The sequence below is a fragment of the Telopea speciosissima genome, chromosome 1, assembly GCF_018873765.1.
Source record: "Telopea speciosissima isolate NSW1024214 ecotype Mountain lineage chromosome 1, Tspe_v1, whole genome shotgun sequence".
Lineage (NCBI taxonomy): Eukaryota > Viridiplantae > Streptophyta > Magnoliopsida > Proteales > Proteaceae > Telopea > Telopea speciosissima.
In genome coordinates, this window is record NC_057916.1 from 25,503,590 (window position 1) to 25,526,912 (window position 23,323).

Below are 23,323 nucleotides of genomic sequence, written 5' to 3' on the forward strand. Positions count from 1 at the left end.
ACTAGACGGACTAGCAAGCATGTTTATTGAGCTTGTCTTCTGTATAAGTTACAAAATGGGCAAGAGCCCACACTTACTTATGGTGTAATTACAGAACTCTCAGAAGCAAATCTTTTACAAAGAAAGAGGGGTTCGTTCAGAGCAAAGAAATTTTAAGCATTTGCGGTGCTCATTATGAGCTTCATGCATGGGAGGAAGAACAAGCTTCAAGCTTGGGAAGGAGACTGCGCCAGGCATCTGCAATATCATTTGCCAGCTTTGCTTGTCCCTTCGCAAATTCATGGAAAGTAATTCCCATGTCATACGTTTTCTGCTCTTGGAAGCGCACAATCTCTTCACTCATTAGCCGCACTATTGTTTCAAATCTACGGGTTGCTTCCTCACTCTCTGCCTTCAACTGCATCAAAAGGTCAATATCAGTTTGAGTAGCAAAATTCTGGAATCTCTGGTAATTGCATGCACAATTCTAATTATTTTTTTGGGGAAAGGGGGGGGGGGGGGGGGGGAAGGAAGAAAAGAAGAGTACCCACCTCTTTATATTCAAGCTCAGCTTCTCCTACTCTGTCTGACCTTGTTAGCATCAGCCTGTCACTGTAAACCACGCCACCCACAAAGAAAAAAAAAAAGATGAAGTTTAATATCATTTGTGACTATAAATAGCTTCAAGCTCAAACAATTGGAGCAAAGCTTGACGGTCAACAGATGGAAAAGAACTGTTGTTGATCAGAACATATGTATATGCTTCAGTTTATTCTGTGGGTCTTCTAAACAAGGGATTTTCTTATTGACAACTCTTCATGAGTCAAATAATTTATAACCTTATTTCTTTGCCCTCTTAGTTTAGCACACATTTACCTTTTTCAATAGGGGGAAACTTGTCATTTCACATGTGTACTCGAAAAGCATGTAAGACAATCACAACTTTTGAAAATGACATGATAAAGCACTTTCATATAATATTGAAAACCCTCCTTTGCCCGACTTAAAAAATTCTTGGAAATAAGACAAGGGGTGATCAAGGTGTCATTCAGAAAATCCTCTAAATAAATTTTATAAAAAATAGAAGGCTCTGAGGACCATGGTTTCAAAAGGCTCTTGATTAATTCAAGTGGCACAACCACAAACAAAAATGTCATTCCAATGGCAAGAACAAGTGAAATAGAAAAATGGAATGCCTATCCGAAATCATACAGGTTTATCTCCTTCAGCTTAATTGTTTCAGCCAGTTCGCACTGTTGCTTGAAAGCACTTGCTCTCTCAGCAATCGTACCCTGCAATGGAAAAATGGGTGCAGAAATGTTATACTTACTATGACAAACATAGAAAATATTCCAAAACACCAAGCAAGATTTTGACCATAAAACTGCAATATTAACTAGGGATTGAGTTCCCTGTACGGTTGCGTAGTGAATGCTAGTGTCTCCCTGTGTCTATCTCTCTCCTTCCACAATAGGGGGGAGGCGCTAGAGTACGCTACACAGCCTGGCAGCGTTCTTTCTCCCTATTAACTATTATCAATTTCCAATCCCAGAGATCTCCACAAAATTACCATTTGAATCATAAAATTCGGACTGGTACAAACAGGTGACTAGATAAATTTGAGAGCTGTATACAACCTCACCTTAATAGATTGCACTGCACGGACATAATCTTTTAAAGGTTCTTCAAAATTCATTAGAAGGTTGTGAGCCTACATCATTATCACTGGGATTAGTCACATGATGGTAAAGAAGTTCCAAAGACCAGGAATGTAAATAACACCAACAAACATCAAGGATTGAATGTTGCAAGCAAGCTTACCTCCCTCTGCAGCTTACTTGATAGCATTTCCGATTTTGCTCCAAGCTCAGAAAATGCTTTTCCAAGAGACTGTCCTTCACAAGCACCCAAGAGCTTGATTGCTTTCCCAAAGTCTGACAATGACTGCCCCAACTCTGTGAAAACAGACAGATAAGATAAATAAAACTCATATATTTACTTCCACCTGCATATGAGGAAATATTGAATGAAAGACAAAACTAGAAACCATCAAAGAATATTGAGAACTTTCTAAAACCACATTCAAAGTTCTCACTACCTCTGTGCCTCTTTACCAGACGAAAAGCATGCTTCTGCGCCTCAGCTAAGTGATCTTCCAGCTCAAAGATGTAATGTTTAAGCTTCTCATATTCAGGGTTTGATTCTTCGACTGGTTTTTCTTTTCCAAGGACAACATCACTTACTTTATTCTGCACATCCTGACAAAGATTGAGACAAAGTCACAAAAGTGTCAATTTCTGTTCAAAATCGTCCTGGTAAAAATGGTAATTCCAATTTCGGAGGAAATTAAGAAACCTTACCATGTCAATGATAGCCCCACTGATTATTATCTTTTTTATTCATTTGATTAAATGGTTGTGATCACAAACTAAAACACATAGATTTGCTTTAAGCATGGGCATCATTTTTGTGCCTTTGTGATCTTTCATACCATATTTAATGGAACCAATGTAAAAAGGACAAAGATGTGTACTTTGGCGTCAACACAACAATCCCTGAAACTCACCATTATTTAAGTATACAATGGTTACATCCTTCCCATGTGCAATCTCTTCATTCCAGTACTACTCTTTCTACAGGCACTACCTACTTTCATTTTCAAGGGTGGGAAGGGTGTAGACACGGACCTTTATCCCCTGAGGTTCGCTGACCGGTACGGTTGTGCGGTTCTTCTCATAGGGGGGCTGAAATGACCATTTCACCCCCTGACCGAACACATTGCCCGGGTGGGGTCCACCCCCCTTTTATTAGAGGCATTAGGGAACCATACCGGGCAGGGGAACCGCAGGTCATAAAAATTCGTGTAGACACATTAAGTCCGGTAGTTTGGGAATGTCAGTGTCTGGTATATAGGGGTACAGCGAGAAAATGAAAATTAGGCATCCCCAAGTCACGTCAAATGGAACTCTAGACCCAGGAAGGCGGGACTGAACAAGGTTCTCTACCCTAACCATGGAGGGCAAGAGACAATATTTTAAGATGCACCTATCAGTATCTGGTCCTTCAGGAAATCACTTTTGTACAGCATCAGAGAGATAACTAATGTTAGATCCATCAAATTTCCACATCCAAGTTACTGAGGACGGTTTACTGTCTTTCAGTTCTTTCCACTACTTGAGAATTCCTTTCAGTACCAGGTCCAAGTCCTTCAAGGTTCTCCGTTTCTTGAGAGTTCCTATGCCTCCTAAAATTATCTAGTACACCTTTTTTTAAAGTAATTATCTACATCTACCAAAGCCTTGTATCTTGATCTAATAATCTGTAGGATTTCCTATTCTGAAATCACAGATATCCTAATCACCAAGGGGAAAAATGTACACAAGCTACCTTGAAAATTTGCATCAAATCTGCCGGTTTCTTTTTGAAGATACCAGTCTCTTGAGATCTGGCTGCTTCCATTGTCTGCACAAAATGAAATACAGCGTCAGCATCAAGTTATAATCTTATCAAAGTTGACCCCTTCAATTGATCAGAAAGCAACCCCACCCTCCATACAGGACAGATATCCACTTGCAACCATGAAAGATCGAAATATATGAAGAGAAAATAATCTTCTTGTGGGAAAAATAAAAAAAAATAAAAAAATTCTAAAGCATAATGTGCAACATGAGGTTTTCAGCTTTGGACTTGTTACCTCTTCTTCTACTTGCAAAAAGGTCCTCAAATCCTCACTTTTCTGGAGTTCAGGATGCGAGGCAATCCGGTTTACAAAAGTATCCAGTGCCTGACGCCTCATCTCAATGAATTCAGCACTGAAGCGGAACTTCTCTGAACAGAAAACAGAACAAAATTAAGAACACAAGGGAACAAATCCAATCCCCCTAGAAAGTTACTGTATCTCCGGTGACTTTACATTTATGCAGAACAATTATTGGCGGATAAATCAGAATGAATAGACATAAAGGCTGTACCCACAGGCCAAGCCAAAGAAGTCCACATGTGGCACCTATGGCAATGAGACGCAAACTTAGCAGCATGCCAACAAAACCAATTTGAAGAGCAGTCACATAAAATGACATGATATCCAGCAAATGGCCCAAAAATGGTCTGCAGGATTTACCAGATAACTTTGTTATATTGACTAATATAGTGTTTATAATGACTTAACAAACAGTCTGGTTCAGGGATACCCCAGCCACACACGTTTAATTTATTTGATAACCATACCAGAAACTCAAAGGACTACTTAATTTTAAGGCCACAACCATAAATATTCATGTAAACTGAACATAACATGTTAACAAAATTCTTTGGGAGACTTGTTTCCAATATGAATCAGATGCATATAAATCAGCAAAATCGGGCTTATTTCAGTGGAAATAAGCCTTGGGTTTTATACAGTCATATTTCTTAATTCTATTTATATTTTCTAGTTAGTTTAAGTTACCTTATCAATTCGGGATTGATTTAGACCTTTCCTAATTTTGAGTTTGAAACTGGTTTTGAATATTCTATATATTTTTGCAAGGAGCTACAGCCTCATACACAAATTTGAGTAATGAAAGATTGTCTTTTACCTTCGATTCTGTGGTAACTCAGAATGCTCCTTGCTGTAGTGATTCAGTAGGCTCCTGGTGGTGATTCCAGCCCTGCAGATCAGGTAGGTGGTGATTCCTGATCATATCCTTTCTATATCTTTTCTTTGTATTTAATTTCAATTTCAATTCTGTTCAGCCCTATTACATCCTGATTTCAGAAACTGTTTTAGAAATCCTCTCTCTCCCATCAATGATGGAATTTGACTTTCCTAATTCAACTTAGATTTCTCCAATCTCTTGTTTTGAAATTGATCTCTGAATTCAGTTCGTTGTTCTGCTATTAGTTCTGAATCTTGCGACGGTTTCAGAATCTGAACTTTCCAACTAATACTAGAAATCCTGTAGCACCTACGATTTTTTTAAATCTTCAGATTTTCTGAATATGCTTTGGCTGTTTTGTTCCTACTTTCCATTACTAGTTAATCAATTGTCAGGGCCTTAATTGATCACTGGTTTGAAACCCATTCTGTCCATCGATTCTGCAGTAGTCGAGTTGTCCTTCCTCAAGTTGGATTACTCCATAATTGAGAATCTGACTCTCAGATTTCAGTGACACTTTGCAGGACCTATCCTTGGCCCATAATATACCTTTGACCAGAATTTGAGCATAATCAGACATGTCCTCTTTTAGTTATTTAAATTTCTCTTAATCTGGTTTGTCTTTTTTCCTGGGATCCCGTAGCTAGCTGATCTCCACTGGATTTCACTAGTTTGGGAGTAGAACTGCATTATTCTTTATTCAATATCAGCGCCATGGAAGAACTACAGAGGTTGCTGATTTCCTTATTATTGTTCGAAGAAAGTCAAGACACAACATCACATTGAAGGATGATCAATTGATCACGCAGGTCTGAATCGGTGTCACTGCAAAACTTGTGGATGAGTTCTTTAAAAGCCACAGAGGATTGATGCAAATATGACAGCAAAAGTGGGCTTATTTTAATGGAAATAAGCCTTCGATGGGGATCTATACATGTTGGGCCTTTGGACCAATGGGTTTTTTTGGTAGGCCACTTTCATCATTCATGGGCCTAAAAATGGGGGGTAGGAAAAATGAATACAAGATTTACTTTAGGGCAAGAGATCGCTATCTGGTCATGTAGCGCCTGCACCAGCACGGGGGCCAATGAGAGCATGCACAGGGGGAACGGTTGGAATGGGATTTTTAATTTCACTAGGAACTGAACGGTAAATTCACCCGGTCTTGTGTCTAGGCGCGGGAACCACACGACCAGTTAGTGTTCTTTTTCCCTTTACTTTATTATGAAAGTTGATGAAAGAGATTCCGCAAAGCGATCATTTTAGGTATCTAGGATTTATCATCAGTAAGGAAGGTGATATAAAAAAGGATGTCTCTCAAAGAATTAAAGTAGGATGGATGAAGTGGAGAGGGGTATCCGGAGTGTTATGTGATCAACGGATTCCTTTAAAGCGTAAGGGAAGTTTTATAGGACAGTCATAAGACTGGCTATGATGTATGGCGCGGAGTGTTAAGCAATTAAGAAGCATCATATAGATAAGCTAAGTGTAGCAGAGATGAGGATGTTGAGATGGATGAGTGGCAAAACCAGGAAGAATAAAATAAGGAATGATCTTATTGGAGCTGATTTAGGAGTAGCCCCGATTCAAGATAAGCTTTGTGAAAGTTGTCTCAGGTGGCATGGTCACGTTCAATGAAGATCTTCGGATGCTCCAGTTCAGAGGAGTGACTTGATCCAGATTGAAGGTATTAAAATAGCTAGGGGCAGGCCTAAAATGATCATAGGTGAAGTAGTGAGGAAAGACATGCAAAGACTAGGCCTTGTCTCAAGTATGACATAGAATAGAGCTGACTAGAGGGCAAGGATCCGTGTAGCTGACCACAGGTAGGGTGTATATGTCTGAGTGTAATTGTTATTGTTGTGTTTACTTTCTTATTTTCTTCTATTATTAATATATTGTCTTTGCAAGGATCCATGTAGCCGACCCCATTTAGTTGGATAAGGTTGAGTAGTTGTTGTTGTTGTTGAGCATATTCAGCCAAGTCCTCTTTCAGTTATTTAAATTTCTCTTAATCTGGTTTTTCCTATTTTCCTGGGATCCTGTCACAAGCTGATCTCCCACTGGCTTTCACTGGTTCGAGATGATCCCCCTGCATTAGAATCTCTCCAGGATGCTTCCATGAAATCAAAGCATAAATTCGGCAAGGAATGACTAGAACTTTGGTCTCAGCTCAATAATAATCAGAATTAGGTGATAGTGAAGGAAAAGTCAACCTTCAATTCTTCACCACAGCTAGTCCTTTAGAGGTTGGCAACCATAATAAATAACTCTCCAAAGAGAATAGGAGAGAGGATTTAGATTTTCAGCTTCAACTGCTTGCATCTGCTTCTAAATATCCTGATATTCAGATAATCTGTCAAGTGCTGAAACTACCAAATCACTTTGATGATTATGAGCATTGATCAATTTCAAGACCTTCCATGCACATGATCTGTCTCCTTGATCTGGGATATACCTTTTTTATGATGCTTCTTGCTGCTAAACATCTGATTTAGCAATTTTCATTGATTCTGGAACTTGTCCCGTCTTTCTTCATGTCATCAAGTTGCAAGTATTGATTCTGAAATCTAATTCTTTAGAAATTTTTACGCTCTCAACATTTCTTTACATCTTGATCGGTTCTTGATTTATTTTTGCATTCTTGAAATTGTTCAATTTCATCAAATGGAATCAATTTTTTTATTGGTTGATTAAAGCTATTATGCAAGATTGAACTTTCTCTGTTGAAACAAACCCCACCCAACTGGCCACCCAAATTGAGTGTAATCTTTTCTCTCTTTGCAACATGCTTCATATGGCTCCCTTACACTTGTGCCTTGAGCAAGATTGAGCTTTCTCTGTTGAAACAAACCCCACCCAACTGGCCACCCAAGTTGAGTGTAATCTCCTCTCTTGGCAACATGTGCCTTGAGCTTCCCTTGAGTTTCATTGTATTGCGATTTCATTTGGATGCGCATTCTTGATTTCTCCCTAACTCGCCTCATTTCTCACATTATATTGATCCCACATCAACCTTAACAATTTCATTTGGATGTGCATTCTTGATTTCTCCCTAACTCACCTTATTTCTCATATTAAATTGATCCCACATCAACCTTATCATTAATTCTCCATCCAATATCGAAATACCTTACTCTTTTATTTCTTCCTCACACTATAAATATTTTTTTTAAATCCATTTTCTTAAGATCTCTCAAGTTTTCAGACCATTGAAAAATTAAAGAAATGGAATAACTATTAGCTGGTAAAAAAACACAGAACAAATGCTCGTGGCATGGGAAAGAAAGTGTGAAGACATCTACAGAAGACTGAAAATGCATAGTAAAAAGAGAAGATCACAATTATTAATTATTTAGCACAGATATCAGAGTTAGAGGGGGTCTTAATAAAAAAGAGATTTTCGAAAGTTACCTACAGCACTTTTCTCTGGAATAGGAGGAATAAATATTCCCTTGTACTTCTCAAATAGCCGATCACGCAACCATACAAAATCACTATAACGCCGAATGACAATTTTCTCTGGGCCTTGATATTCAGGTAAATTTGTCTGCCAAAATATGCCATGAAATAAAAACAATAAAAGTAACGTACATGATCACCTCCTCTCTTTCATCAAAAGCAAAAGTTAGAAGACCTTTAAGGAAAAGAAAAGTGGACAACTGCATCGTCTAATCCGATAAATACCATTATTAAATAAAAATATATTAAATTTCAGATTTAGAACCAAGTTTGGTGAGATAAGATTGCGTCACAAAATTGTAGGCAATGGCAAGAGTAAAAGAGCCCAAAATGTAAATCCAACCAAAAGTCAATATAACACAGTACATATTATTGGCCACAAGTCAAATAACATACGCCAATGTGTTAGAATATAATATGTACATCACAGAAATAACTATGTGCATCTAGTAAATAGTACTACAACAACTTCTTGACCCGGAAAATAATACCGAACACAGCAGCGGTTCTGGTAATTATTTAAAGAGCATCTCTTTCAACCAGAATTCATTTATTGAAAAAGAAAAAGGCTGAAACTCCAACTAAAGGGTATCCAGAGAATTTTATGTGAAACGTCAAGAAAAATTACCAAGAGTCGATTTCCCTACTTCCTTATGATGTAAACTGGCTGTCTAAAACCAGCCCCAGGTGTAGGGATTCTTCCCTACACAAGCAGGAGTAGCCATCGAGTAGGTGTAGGGGGATTCCATACACCAACACTAAAATCGTGGGCTAAGTTAGGATTTAAATTGTTGTTTTTATTTAATCTTTTTATTGAGTTGTAATTCTAATTTAGGATTCCTAGTGCAAGTTTGAATCCTAAATTAGAAGTCCTAGTAGCATTCCTAGTTCTGTTTTGAGTCCTAGTCATGTTTGGAGTCATAGTTAGAGTTTGTTTTCTTTCCAATCTTAAGGCTATATATATATGTAAGAGCTCAATTGAGCACCCCCACGATTTATTAATAAGAAAATTTGCTTTTATGCATCCACTGTCCTGAGATAGGCTGTGAAGGTGAGGCTGAGATAGCCTTCACTGTCTCTCTCCTTCAAATACACTCAAGCTTGTTCAAATTCTGCTACAGCCGAGTATTGAAGCCTTCAAGTACAGTTGCTGGAATTTGTTGCAAGTCCCACGATCCTTCATTCAGCAAGTAAGTAAACATCCAAATCCCAAACCCTTCTTCTCCTAATCCTTTAACCTTACCCTAACAACCCTTCATCTCTAGCCAGCCATTCATAACCTAAACTCTGCCCAGCTTAAATCCAACATCAGAAACAGCCCAAACTTGGACCGAATCTCCCTCACACTCTTAGGGAAACTCGATCCAAGCCCCTGCCCTAACCTCCCATTATAAACCCTAGATTCCGACATTATTCCCTTTTCAAAAACCCAGAAACCCTAAACCTAATCCACTGCCCATTCAAGTTTACATACCTAGCTTCATCAAAACATCTTAGGACCTTCGCTGGAAGACTTCCCCACATCAACTTACCCTAACCCTACTATCAAACCCTAAACTTCTCTAAACCCTAACCCTAATGGCCTAATCTCATTGTTTCACCCATTCTGCCCTAGCCGATTATACTAAACCCTAGCAGATCCTGGTTCTGGTTCTAGGTGGTATTACACCCATCTAGAATTACATTACCTGTTGTAGGTGTACCAATCCATAGATATAAGGAGTGGCATGGATTTTGAAGTTACAAAAGAGAACAAAGACCAACCATAGTATTACTCTCCTTTTTTTCTTTTCTTTTCTTTTCTTTTTTTTTCTTGGGGGGGGGGGGGGGGGGGGGGAGGAAGCAATAAAATCTATGGAAAGATTAAAGGAATTAAGTTTGCCAGCTTCATGTCATAATCAGGAATAACAGACCTGAATATTCCCTGAAGGGCCATTGTTTTGAGATCAAGACAATTTTGGTAAAGTGCGACTGTTGTAAACTTCAAAGAATCAAATTTCTAAAGTTCTTAACAGAACTAACTAAGTGATCCACAATCTTTAAGTTGTCCAAAAGAAGACTCTTATGAGGGAATGCAGTTAAGTCCAATAGGGGCAAGTAGTATTTTGTTTTTAGGGGAATGTATTTGTACAAGGGAGATTCACCCATCAACTCCGCCAAATAGTGGGGGCAGGGGTGTTTATGTCATTCAGATGGGCATTTATGCCAATCTGACTGCATTTAATGCTGGGCATGCACATACACGGCTGTGCATGAAAACTTTTGCCTTGTTTTTAAGTTGATTGGGTTATTTTTGTAGATTCCCTTTATTATTTTATTTATGTTTTTTTTTATTGATTCAAACTCTATTTCAGTTGTGGAGTATGAATAGGTTTCGTTTTTCTTACAAGTCAATAAATAGCGCCATGAAATACCCTCGTTGGACAGAGTGGAATTAATGAATAATTGCTGAGTTCGTGAGTTACTGTTGGCTGAATACCTCCTTCTCTCTCCTCCCTATTTCTTCCATTGCTCGATTCAGTCGAGTCCTTCCTGGTAAATTATTTGTCTGTTCCTCTTTGCTTCAGTCTTTGTTCTTCCCATTCTTTTCTTCTTTGTTTTTCTCTCTTCCTCGCTTTCTTCTTCTCTATTTCCTGTTATCTCTCTTTTGCTGTTTTACTCTTTTTTGGACGGTGATTGCAACCCAACAGAACCAAATCTCTCTTCCTCATCCATAGCCCATTCTCCTTCAAATTTGGGGACTGGAATCCATACCTTAGGGCGATCTCAAACTGACTCTTGTTTTACCACAAGATTTGAGTTGCAGAACTTTCCCTTGACATTTTGAACTTGGTTTGAAGTGTTTCTCAGTGGTAATCAGCAGGTTGTTGTGTTATTGAGTCCCACCAAAAATTTCAGGCCCACCTGAGGCCTTGCCAGTGAGATTTCTCACCTTGAATCAAGCCAGCCCTTGCTGGTTTCGCTTGACAAGAGGAAGAAGAAGGTATAACTTTATATTAACAATTAAGCCCCCATAAGCTGTAATTACATTGATACCCCTCCATTTTTTTATTTGTTCTGCTTTACCCTCTCCTCTTATAAATTTCCAGAAATGATGTAATATCACTTCTGTGGACCGGGCTGAACTCGTTTGGGAACCGGGTCCAAATTTGGGTTTTGGGTCTAGTAGGATATTTAGGCATTAAATTGGGTTGATATTGTAATCCTTTATTTTTTTTTATTCTGGAAGGATGTTGGATGTTGGATTAGGAGATAGGAATTGACTACTTCTATTCCAGTTTTAGAGTTTGGTTAGGAAACTTTATTTATTTATATATGTAAGCAACCCAACATACTGAACAGATTTGAATATGGAATATTGAAAAGTTGAGGTTAGAAATTACAGTGCAAGTGTTGCATGCTCCCACTCTCTCTCTCATCCGTTCTCTTCCCCTGATTTGCTCCCAACGGTACCCACGATCAGTCACTTCTGGTCTGCGACTTCCTCTTGGCTTCCTGAAGTACGACCTCCCTCTTTTCCTTTGTTTCTCACAACCATAATTATTCTCTTCTTCATTGCTTATTTTTCTGTTACTATTGATAATCCTTCCTTTTTTTCATGTTGTTAATGGTGCTTGGGATTTGGGAAAACTTCCTTAGAACTTTGTGATTACCAACCCATTCCATCTCAACCTGGGCATCTCACCCATCCTATCTCAGGATTTTCACTAAGGCTCAAGCCAATATTCATTAATCAAATTCGTGTACAATGCTGGCCTCCCTTACAAACTTATATAGAAGACTCAAAAGTAGAATTAGACACTAAAAAGGAAAGGCCTCACCCTATCCTTAACTAATAAGGTAACCTAAATTGACTAGGAAAATGAAATAATAAAGAAAACAGACTCAAAATAGGACTCTAACTAAACTAATGAAGCAAATCTCGTTTTCCTAATTTCTACCCATATTTTAGGCTCATTCATAGAAAGAAAAATTGGTCCAAAATGACTGAAACATAGGAGAACTCGGTGGTTTTGACACAGGGAGTGGGAGTTTAGCTAAAAAGTGTGGATTTCTTCATATATTTCCTTCGTTTGGTGCATCTACAACCCACATCAACTCTCTTAATCCAGTGTGTGAACCTCTCTTCTCAAAGGTAATAGTGTTATTGTCCCAAAAATCAATTTTTTTGTACAACACTATTAAATAAATGGTAGAATTTGTTGAATTTAATATATGTTAGCGTCCTTGGCCTGATCTACGACTCTTAAGGAGTCAGATATTTTTTTTGGTCGGCCAATTTTTTTTTATTCTGATTTATAATAACCATTTCCATACAACATATTTTCGAAAGAAAAAAAATATATGATTTATATATGATGGACGGAAACCAATTTAATATATCAGAACAATTGGGCCCAAAGCATGTCATATGATATACATATGTGGTACATTCTGAGGAACGGCTTCGAAATATTCAGTGGTACGCAGCTCGTGGATTGGACCCACCAAGAAACTCCGCATGGAATTGAGCAAGTGTTGACCGTTGAGCACCCTTTTTTTATTTGGATAACATATTATTCAATGTTCTTGTACTTTAACTTTATATGTGAACTACGTATTTATAATACCAGATTAAGTGTATCCATCAGCGTAAACTAGTAAACTTGGGTCAATAACCACAATTACCATTTTGAGTTTTTTTTTTTTTTTTTTTTTTTTTTTGTGAAAATAGTTCATGCATTGTGTTTAGAATGTCAAAAATTCGATGTATACCAAAATCAAACCTAAAAAACCATTTCTGGGCCTCAAAACCTCAGTCTCGAGTTGGCTAGGAAAAAGTACCAGGTTTCGACCAGTTTCGACCATATATCGGTTTTGGGCTGGTCGAAACCCGAGATTTAGAACCTTAGTCTCATTACATTGGTCAATTACAAAGTAAACCCATGGGATCAAAGTCCCAATACATATATGACCCAACCCAAAGCTTATTTTCAATAAAATAAACCCTTTAGGTGACTTATCTATATCAGGAAGTCACAGACCAGAAGTGAGTGATCTTGGGTACTGCTGGGAGCAGATCAGGGGAAGAAGAAGGAAGAGAAGGGAGAAGGGTAAGAGAGAGTGAGAAAGAGAGAGCACGCCACACTCACAGCGTGAGTTCCAACTTCAACTTTTCAATATTCTATATTCAAATATGTTCATTATGTTGGGTTGCTTACATATACAAAGAAAAATACAAAAAGGTTTCCTAACCAAACTCTAAAACTGAAATAGAAGTAAAATCAAATCCTACCAAAATAAAATAAAAGATTACAATATCAACACAATTTAATGCCTAAATATTTTACTAGACCCAAAATCCAAATTTGAACCCGGTTCTCGGTCTAGGCTCCCAAACGAGTTCAGCCTGGTCCACAGACGCTGCATCAAGAAATACCCCTTACTTAAAACTATTGTTTCCAATTGAATCCTAACTGTTATTTCTCCCAAGAGGGGCCTCAATTGTCCATCATAATTACAGAGTTTGTCGTTGGTTCCTTATATTTGAGTTCTTATTGCTTTAGTGGGTCCATAGAGACTCAAAACTTGGGTTTTGGAACCCGAGGTCGCACCAATGTGTCTACAGATTACCAAATCAGGTAAGTTCTATTCTTCAAAACATTGTAGACATATGAGGCAATGGACTGGCCAAGCTATGTAGACAAATCGCCATTAGCTAAATTTAGGTGAACTTGAGTTGTTGCTTTATTCTGCGGCTCTTTTGGTGGGTGCCCTTAAGTTCTAGTGCTAGTTGTAAATTGAACTCTCTTCTTTTTTCTCTTATATTATTTATAAATTATTTGGGCCTGCTACTCATGAATTTCCTTGCTGCCCTACATCAACTGGTAACAGAGCTGAAGGTCGAATTCTAATGCTTCAAAGGCTGCGGATACCACACAAATCTTTGAAATGTTCAACGAAAAATTGAATTAGTCTCCATGAATGCTTTACAAAAATTCAAAGCAATATTAAACGTATGGATCAAAATATCGAAAATAAGGAGAGACTGCTACTGAAGAATGTGCAAAAACAAGAACATCAACAAGAATCAACAATCTTCTTTTTTTAGTTCCCTCCACCCCACACACACACAAAAAGAAGCTGATTTCTCTCATGGAAAGGAAATTTTAAGGAGATACTTGATGAAATGGTGACTACAATGGAAGTACAACATACACTGCAAGTCATAATTGATTCATCTTCCCAAATGAACATGATGACGTGAGAATCCCATTAAAGAGTATTGCAACCTATCCACGTGAAAATCCCATTAAAGATTACAGCAGCCTATCTTAACTATCCACGAGTTTCAGGAGTTATTTTCATCAAATTCCTATGGAAGCCTGGTGGCTTCGAGTGCTATGTTACTTCAAAACTCATTGCCAAGTGTTTCTCCCCCCCTCCCCCCTCTCAACAAAAAGAGAGATGGATGTAGGAGCATCTCTCGAAAGATGTTGAGACATTATGTTGATTATTTCTGTCGCGCATTTATGGGGCTCATTTGAGAAGTCAAATTCTCTTTATGATTTAAATGCAACTGGATAGCCTATTCAGTTAGCTTTCCAACAACACAAGATATCATAAATTAGAGCTGCATCTGAAAAATATATGGGCAATTTATTGAAATATAGTAAGTTTTTATGGTTTTTCTTTGCTAGTTTAAGACATTAGGCAAATTTAGTTCCATAATTATTCGAGAGTATCTATCTTCTTTATTCAGGAAGCACCCCCTGGAGTTACTATATTTGTACTTGGAGTCAAAACTGGAAGTTTGTCATGGGTCACAAATAGAAATGTAGGTTTAACTTCTCAAGAGTATCAATAAAAAGGAATTTTAACTTTTTGTGCTTTAATTGTAACTTAATATATTGAATTTACTTCACTGCTTTTGAGACTTGGTGCCTTAGAGCTTTAATGCCAGTAATAGCTTGCATTACAAACAAGGTTAGCTATTATCTAGTTCTCTCTATCTCTTTTTTACCCTCTTAGAACAATACTTCGTTTTTTTTTATATTTTGACTTCTAAGGCCATAATGAGACTGAAGTTGTTTTGCTTGTAAGCATGTTCGAGTTCAGATTGCCTAAACTTAACCCTTCTCTTATTTTTCCACAAGAATTTCTCAAAAACCAAATGGCAGCTTCAACTAACTCTTAATTTTCCAACTCTTGAATCAATCAAGTGGAGGTGTTATTGGTGTTGTTTCAAACACATAAGTAAGCGTACATTAACAAGTCTAGTTGAGTTGATCTGAAATAATTCCATCAAAAAAATAATCATATGCAAAATCTCGTAAGAAATTGAATTCACAGTTTTTTTAAAAAAAAATTCACAGTTCTTACGACCTAGTGGAAAATAACAACAATGATTGCCATAAACGTGAACTCGACAAGTCAAACTACAGAAACATAATTCCCATAAACAAATCAAGCTCTAACCCTAATCCGAAACTTTGGAGAAAAACAGTAAATTATAAATAACTTTGAATGAGGAGTAATGGATATCAAATAAATAACCTTTGTGATGACTCGGTAGGAGATGTAAGCTTGTACGCCATTTCCCAATTTCACAGGATCTGTCACGGAAACGAATAAAAAAGGTGCAGAAGGAGATTTGGGGTTCTGCGAAGACCCTGAGATGCTTCTCTGCTGGAAATTATCAAGGAAACATCAAACCTAAGAAAGTGGGAAAACTGAAAGGAACAAAAAATAGCCTCACGCTCTCGGCTTGAACATACTATCAAAATGAAACGACGAAATCAGAAGAGAGACAGAAGATCGTGACAATTGCGTAATTACCGTGGCAATCATGGCCATCACAAATTAATTCGATGAAGAAGAAACTCAAGAGAGCTCCGACTGAACCGAATGCAGAGAAATAACCAACCCCAGTTGCAATATGAGAAGGGAAGAGACGAAGGAACAAGCTTGTTTCCGGCAGTCAGACTGCAGTGTTAAGTTTGCTGTTCATACTAAAATGCACCTTCGAGCGTAGTGCGCCTCCTGGCATCAGTACGTGGCAAACCGGCAATTTGTGGCCAGCCCAGCCCAGAACCTTCTGTACCGAACTCTGTAAGGTGAGAATAATTATCACCTCCAATTTGGGGGCCTCAAAGTTTTTCAATTCCTCTAATCGGGGGAGTGGACCCATCTTAGGCAGGGTTTTCGAGAAGGTTGGAAGATCATTATCACCTAAAAATCTGACACCCTCTAATTCCCTATAATCCCTCACATGGGAGTGAAATGATCATTTATCCACTGCCTTGGGAAGTGTATCCAGATAGTGGGTAAGTGGTCATTTCAACTCCCATGTGAGGGATTGTAAGGAAATTGGAGGGTGTCAGAATTATAGGAGATAAAAATTCAAGGGTAAGATGGTCATTCCACCTCTATGTGAGGGATTGAAGGGAACAACAAATTAGAAGAAATAACGATTCCGTGTGTCTCATCTCCGATTTGGTCATGTTTTTTTTCTCTTTTTTTCAGTAAATAAATGGGAAAAAAAAAACGTATATTAAAAAATCACATAAACTATTTACAAACTTTGCCATTGTGTGATTGTTTGACCTATCCTCAATGGCTTTTGAGGGCTAATTTCCAAAGAGACTCAAGCATAAGATCATCTCTACATAAACTAAAATCAACTGTTGAGAAGTCATATTTTTTTGAGTTGGGCCTAGAGGTGAATATGTGACTATGGTCGAGGGCCTAGCTCTAGTGTTAGATACGGTACCAATTACTTGGATCAGACGGATCTATTTTTGTTTTTCTTCAAAAAAAATTATAATTTTACCCTTGATCCATACTGATCCACTAATACAGGATTGGCTAGGGATAGTATTGGATTCTGACAATATCGATGCGATAGCGGTTCCTCAAACATTGTTGGATTCAAAATAAATGCATGGAGATGCAGATCTGAATTCAATTATGAAAATACGGATAAGTCAAATTTCAATTATATATCAAACGGATCTGAACATCTTGTTCAAAGTTTGAATCCAATTATTAATTTTGGGATTAGGATCATTATTGGAAAATCAGGTTTTTGACTCAACTCGCCATTTTCAAAGCCCCGTGACTAGGGTGAGTCAAACCTAATTAAGTCAAGTTTTTATTTTATTTTTATTAATAGTTTCTTTCTTTTCTTTCTCTTAGTGAGGATGGACAGGGACTAAGGCTATGATTGCTTCACAAGTGAAAAGAAAAAAAAAAAAGGATAATATTAAAGACATTGAATAATAAATCTAGGGTTTTGTTTAGTTATAGACCAAACTTATTATCTATGAATAGCATATACCTAATTTTTATTTTTTTAAAAAAGACATATTTGATGAGTTTCACATGACGGGCAAAAAGCATTGAGGCAATAAAAACTTGGATCAACTCAAACCCAATATGATCATTTATTAAACCTAGGCAAATCATCGTGACTCCTAACCAGGTTCAGTGTTTTTTTTTAACTCAATTCGGGTGACTCACCTGAATCAAAACATGGTTTTCCAACTATGATTAGGATAGAATAATCCAATTATGTTAAAAGACTTCAAAATAAAATAAAACATCCCACATGGCTCTTCTAAGTTTATAGAACACCATATCGAAAATCATATTTGTCATCGCCAACACCAATACGATTGGCTCTATCAAGCTGATTCAAGATCAAAAAGTTAAATTTTATTAAAAAAATCTATTTTTTAGTTCATGCAACCGATCCATATCAATATTGTTCTCCGACAATATCAATATGTATCGATCAAATATCGACACCTAGAACCTTGTTTCTAACCATTGAATATAAATGATATGGCATAAATTAAGACACGTCAATCAAATGTCAACTCCTTCGTGTATTAGTAGGCATCCCTAAATATAGTGCATTATCCCCGATGGTCTTGGATTTGAATTCTTCAAAGCTCTATTATGACAAACAATGTTTATGCTGAAACTGGATATATGAATAAGGGACTTGGGACTGTTTATCTACAAAATTTTAGTCCATTTAAGTTGTCACATGAAAAAATCTAGCCGGCTAGTCTATGGAAAATCAAACGAATTGGACCAAGGTGTTGATCTAGATATGAAAAGAAATTATGGTGATGACCCAACTTAACTGGACTAAAATTTATTTTCATAACTAGGTGTTGATCTAGACATGAAATATAATCCGCTTGATCATTGAACATATATTTTGATTTCAAAACCCGTTAAGGTAAGTATATTTTTCAAATCCAATCCAACCCAATTATTTGACATTACTAGATAGGATTTTAAGAAAAGAGTTCGTTGATCGGTGGATCACGGGGATTTCAGGGCATAGGAGGGAGAGAAAATAAAAAAATGAAGGTATTATCGACCCTTCGTTAAATAAGGGGGAAGAGATATATTTGGTTCCATAGCGTAGTGTCCCAGAACACGGTGTTAGTTATTTGGTCGACGGACTAGAAAAAAAAAACTTTTTAACATGGTGTTCTAAACCTTTTTTTTTTGGGGGGGGGGGGGAGGGGGTTAGAATTGCACATGTACATCCTGGGCGAGGGACGAAAAATATAATTTGCTTTTAATCCACCATAAATCAGATCGTCTAACACATGGTTTTAGTGCATGGTATCGGAACATGTATTGATCAACTCAGGAAACAACAAGGTATCAGACAAGTTTGCCCTTGATTCTCCTTGAAATTTATTATTATTATTAATTTTTTTTTTTTTTATCATTTCACCCCTTCTGTACCATGTCACCAATACGATATCAACATGGTATCGGGATTGGGATCAGTCACTTGCAAAATCGGTACATATCACCCGATACAGGCGATATGATACCGATATCTCAAACCATGGTCTAACAAAACCCCATTGATACCCTTTATTTGGAGTGGTCGTTTCTAATCAAAATACGATCATTTGATATCTCTATTATGTCCCTATATAATACATTTATGGCTGTCAACTTGAAACATGGATTCAAGAGTTATGATAAACCAATTCAGATCAGAACCAGCTGAGTCGATCCCTATTCTGGCCAATATCCTTGCAAAAACTAAGTTATTGCAGATATTTTATGAATTCTATTGATTTCTAATTGATTCTAGACGATTTTGAACAGAATCGATTGAGACATGATCCTTAACCCAATCCAGCATTTTGAATCCTTAGCTCAAAGTCAAAAAGTTGTCTTTTGGGGAAAAACTTGGATGACCTAATATAGGCTTTTTGTTAGGTTGAATCAATTACTATTGGAGGTGTCTTTCATCAAGACACCACACGTCATAAATATGGTGGAAAGTTTAGTATGATTGAGGTTAAAGATGCCTTAAGAAGGATGAAAGTATACAATACTCCAAGCTCTAATGAGATTCCAATGGAAGTGTGTAAAACCCTTGGAGGTTATGGGTTTACTGGTTAACCAATTTGGTTAATAGGATGATGAATAATAGGAAGAAGCTAGATGAGTGGAGGATAAGCATCGTAGTCCCGATCTACAAAAATAAAGATGATATCCAAAACTGTAATAAATATAGAAGCACAAAGTTTGAGTCACACTATGAAACTTTGAGAAAAGGTTATTGAAGCCCGTTTGAGAAGGGAGATCTATATCTCGGTGAACCAATTTGACTTTGTAGTAAGTAGATCCACAACAGAAGCTATCAATTTATTGAGGAGACTCATGGAAAGATAAACAAATAACAAGGAAGATCTTCATTGGGTTCAATCATTAATAAGAAGGTAGCATAAAAGATGAGGTTTCACATAGAATTAAAGTGGGATGGATGAAGTGGAGAGATGCATCAGAAGTGTTGTGTGACTGACGTATTTCTTTAAAGCTTAAAGGAAAGTTCTATAGGATTGTTGTATGATCGGCTATGATGTATACGGCAGAATGTCGGACAATTAAGAAGTGTCATATTGAGAAATTATGTGTGACATAAATGAGGATGTTAAGATGGATGTGTGGAAAAAACAAGGAAGGATAAAGTAATAAATGATCGTATTAGAGCTAACTTGAGAGTTACTCCGATCCATGACAAGCTCCGAGAGATCCATTTGAGGTGGTATAATCATATTCAACGAAGGCCTAGGGACACTCCAATAAGTAAGAGTGATTTAATTTCGATTAAATGAGCTAAAATAGTAGGGGGGTGGGCAGGTCTAAAATGACTAGGAAAAGTGGTGAGGAAGGACATATATAGTCTTGATCTTGTAGCAAGTATGACCTTGTTGGGCTGTGCTTTTTTCCTCTTACTTGTATCTACCAATTTTTCTTTCTATTATTACATCATTCATTTGTCATTTTTCAAATTTTCACTTCTCATCTCATTTCCCTTCCCTATATTTTCTATCTCTTCATTCCCTTATTTTGTCTAGTATTCAATTTTTTACCTACTTTGTTAGTTAGGCGTGTAGTCAACTCATTAAGTTAGGATACAACTGAGTTTGTTGTTGTTGTTATTGTTATAGTATTTGGTATAAGAGCCAGCTCTCCTAGTAACTGCATTGCATCCACCACTGGAATGTGCTTTGGTATAGGATACACAAATAATTTTAATAGTCAATTTCACCTAAGGTTATGTTTGGAAGGCAAGAAAAGAATAGAAAATAAAAGAAAAAACAAAAAAACAAACTGAATTGAAGAAGAGAAATAGACACATAAATCAATAATTGTATCATAATATTGTTATGTTGAGGTATTTTAGAGACTTCAATTTTATTGGGATGCATGAATAATAAGTAATTTACAAAACTAAGGCTTGATTTGGTATGATTTCTATTTCAATTTTGGATTGATTTCTTAAAATAGTCAACAAATAGATTTGTGGTCAAAAACTTGAAATTGTTTTGGTTGTATCAATATGAAATATTTCAAGAATAAAAAAATCCATTTAATAGTTCAAATTTTATGAATAGATTCTCTATATTTCTTTGGGAAGGATGGTGGTGGTGGCGGCGAGGCAGTGGTGGTGGTGACATGGAAGTAGTGGAGGTGGTGGTGGTGGTGGCGGTGGTGGTGATGGCAGGGTAGTGGTGGTAGCGGGTAGTGGTGGTGGTGGTGGTTGTAACAGGGTAGTAGTGGTGGTAGTGGTGTTGGTGGCAGTGGGAATGGTGGTAGTGGTGGGGGTGGCAATGGTGGGAGTGGGGTGGTGATGGTGAGACCATTAGGAGAAGAAGGGTGGTGTTTTATTTTTAACATAAAATTACTACTTTACCCATGAAATTAACCATGTGTTCATTCAAGAGCAAGAGTGCTAAATCAAATGAAATATAAATTATGAAACAGCCTCAGCTATTTCAGAATTTCTATTTCCCTAAAATAAGGTGCAAAAATCAAACCAAACAATTTCAGAAATGGAACTCACCTTCTGAAATTGAAATAAAAATCATACCAAATTAGGCGTTAAGTAGATCTTTTCAAAATTTCTGGATATAAAACAAATTTTAAATCTAATTAATCTCCTTATCGTAAATCTAGATAAGGAGTGGAGGTGGTGGTGGTGGTGGTGGCGGCGGTAGTGGTGGCAGCGACAGTGGTGGCGGTGGTGGTGATGGCAGGGTAGTGGTGGTAGTGGGGTAGTGGAGGTGGTGGTGGTAGTAACAGGGTAGTAGTGGTGGTGGTGGCTGTTAAATCCGTGCCCAAAACCCGGTTTGAAACGCGATCTGACCACCGGTCTGGTTTAAACCTTTTGTGTAGAACCAAGAGTGGAGTACGCTCGTGAACGTGGGTCATAATACTCAAGCCATCACACGAGATTGTCGATCAGCGAAACAGGGGAAGTCCTCGAGGAAAGATCCACCGTCGAGAGAAAGGGGGAAAATCGTCCACGAAAGCATATTCTTGGAATTCCCTTATGATAGGGATCCTGGGGCCCGCACTCGAATCGCCCTTATCCACTTAGCGATGATTGGGAGTAAGTCACTATCCGAATAATTCATGCCTATGCATGACCATTAATAAGCATAAGAACTAGAATGGGCTTGGGCTTAGGAGCTTAGTCTCTTTCTAATTGTAACTAGAACTTAGGACATGGGCCATGGGCCATGGGCCCAAGTGGATCCAATGGCCCAATGACTTAAACTAGACCTTGGGCTTATACCTAACCAAACAAGCTCCTAAACAAATGGACCTAAGGACTTGAGACTAACCAAACAAGACCTAATGCCTAGATGGGTTATTAAAGACCCAAAACTACTATTCACCTCACATTTCAATCCTAAATCGTGGAGAGGAGAGGAGAAAAAGAAAGAAGAAGAAAGAGAAGAAGAAAGAAGAAGAAGAAAGAAGAAGAAAGAAGAAGAGGAAGAAGGAAGGAGAAGGGAGAAGTATGGTGGAGCACAAGCTATCATCATCAACCCTTGGTGAGTCTCTCTCTCTCTCTCTCTCTCTCTCTCTCTCTCTCCATCTCTCTTTCCCTAATTCTATTACCTAGGGTTTGAATTGGTTGAGCACACCTTGAGTGCTCCATCTACTCAATTAGAAGAGCCATTAATGGCAAATCCTTGATGTTTAACTATGAAGCACCTAACCCTACCTTAAACCCATTCACCCTTCTCCATTTATGAACCCTAAGTTGGGGATTTACCTCCATTTATGGGTTTTACCAACCCTCATGGAATATCGTAGATGTGTGGGTTTGAGGGGTGTTAAATAACATTGATTAAAGACCCTTTCAAAACCCCAATACCCAAACCCATGAGTTTTCTTTCCATATGTATTTTAATGGAGGAAAACCTAATCGATCATGGGGTTTACAAACCCATGTTGGGTGTGTGCTATGGCACCTTGGTTGGAGTTGTTCTCATGGCCAAAGAGACCCCTAAAAACCCCTAAGAATATCCCATTTTAGCCCAAGACTTTGGGCTGCAAAACCATTCTCGAATGGCATGAACAAAAGATGGCACATGGACAGGCACATGCAAGTGCCATCCCGAGAAACTAGATCTGCCGGTGGGAAGTCCGAGAGGGACAGCACATGGACAGCACATGCAAGTGCCGCCCGAGAAAAGATCTCCGGTGGGAGGTTCGAGAGGGACAGGCACATGGACAGCACATGCAAGTGCGTCCGAGAAAGATCTCCGGTGGGAGGTCCGAGAGGGACAGCACATGCAAGTGCCACCCGAGAACCTAGATCTCGGTGGGAAAGTCCGAGAGGGACAGCACATGGACAGCACATGATATAGCCTTCTGTATGTGCCGGTCCCCTATTTTAGCCTTGTTTGATAACTTATGGG

The 23,323-nt window shown here is 37.9% G+C and overlaps 1 protein-coding gene and 1 long non-coding RNA gene across 2 annotated transcripts in view; one reads left to right on the forward strand and one right to left on the reverse strand.

Moving 5' to 3' along the window:
- On the reverse strand, nucleotides 1-15,975 carry LOC122671136 (sorting nexin 1). The gene is made up of 11 exons (XM_043868236.1): nucleotides 15,897-15,975; nucleotides 15,615-15,746; nucleotides 8,031-8,166; nucleotides 3,674-3,807; nucleotides 3,367-3,441; nucleotides 2,078-2,237; nucleotides 1,801-1,934; nucleotides 1,622-1,690; nucleotides 1,192-1,271; nucleotides 531-591; nucleotides 1-397 (listed from the first exon to the last, which is right to left on the reverse strand). The coding sequence occupies exons 1-11, from the start codon at nucleotides 15,912-15,914 to the stop codon at nucleotides 182-184; spliced, it is 1,215 nt and encodes a 404-aa protein (XP_043724171.1). The 5' UTR covers nucleotides 15,915-15,975; the 3' UTR covers nucleotides 1-181.
- LOC122671152 overlaps nucleotides 6,225-23,323 on the forward strand; it is a 26,795-nt gene continuing 9,696 nt past the window's right edge. The window contains exons 1-2 of the long non-coding RNA XR_006334315.1: nucleotides 6,225-6,426; nucleotides 16,472-16,474. This is a non-coding gene — a long non-coding RNA (uncharacterized LOC122671152). The remainder of the gene's footprint in view (nucleotides 6,427-16,471; nucleotides 16,475-23,323) is intronic.

Excerpts from the sequence above, each read along its gene's own strand:
- LOC122671136 (XM_043868236.1), bottom strand. Across the intron at positions 8,167-15,614 it reads CCTACCGAGTCATCACAAAG|ACAAATTTACCTGAATATCA; the intron begins GTTATTTATTTG and ends ATATTTTGGCAG. Across the intron at positions 592-1,191 it reads AAGCTGAAGGAGATAAACCT|TGACAGGCTGATGCTAACAA; the intron begins GTATGATTTCGG and ends CGTGGTTTACAG.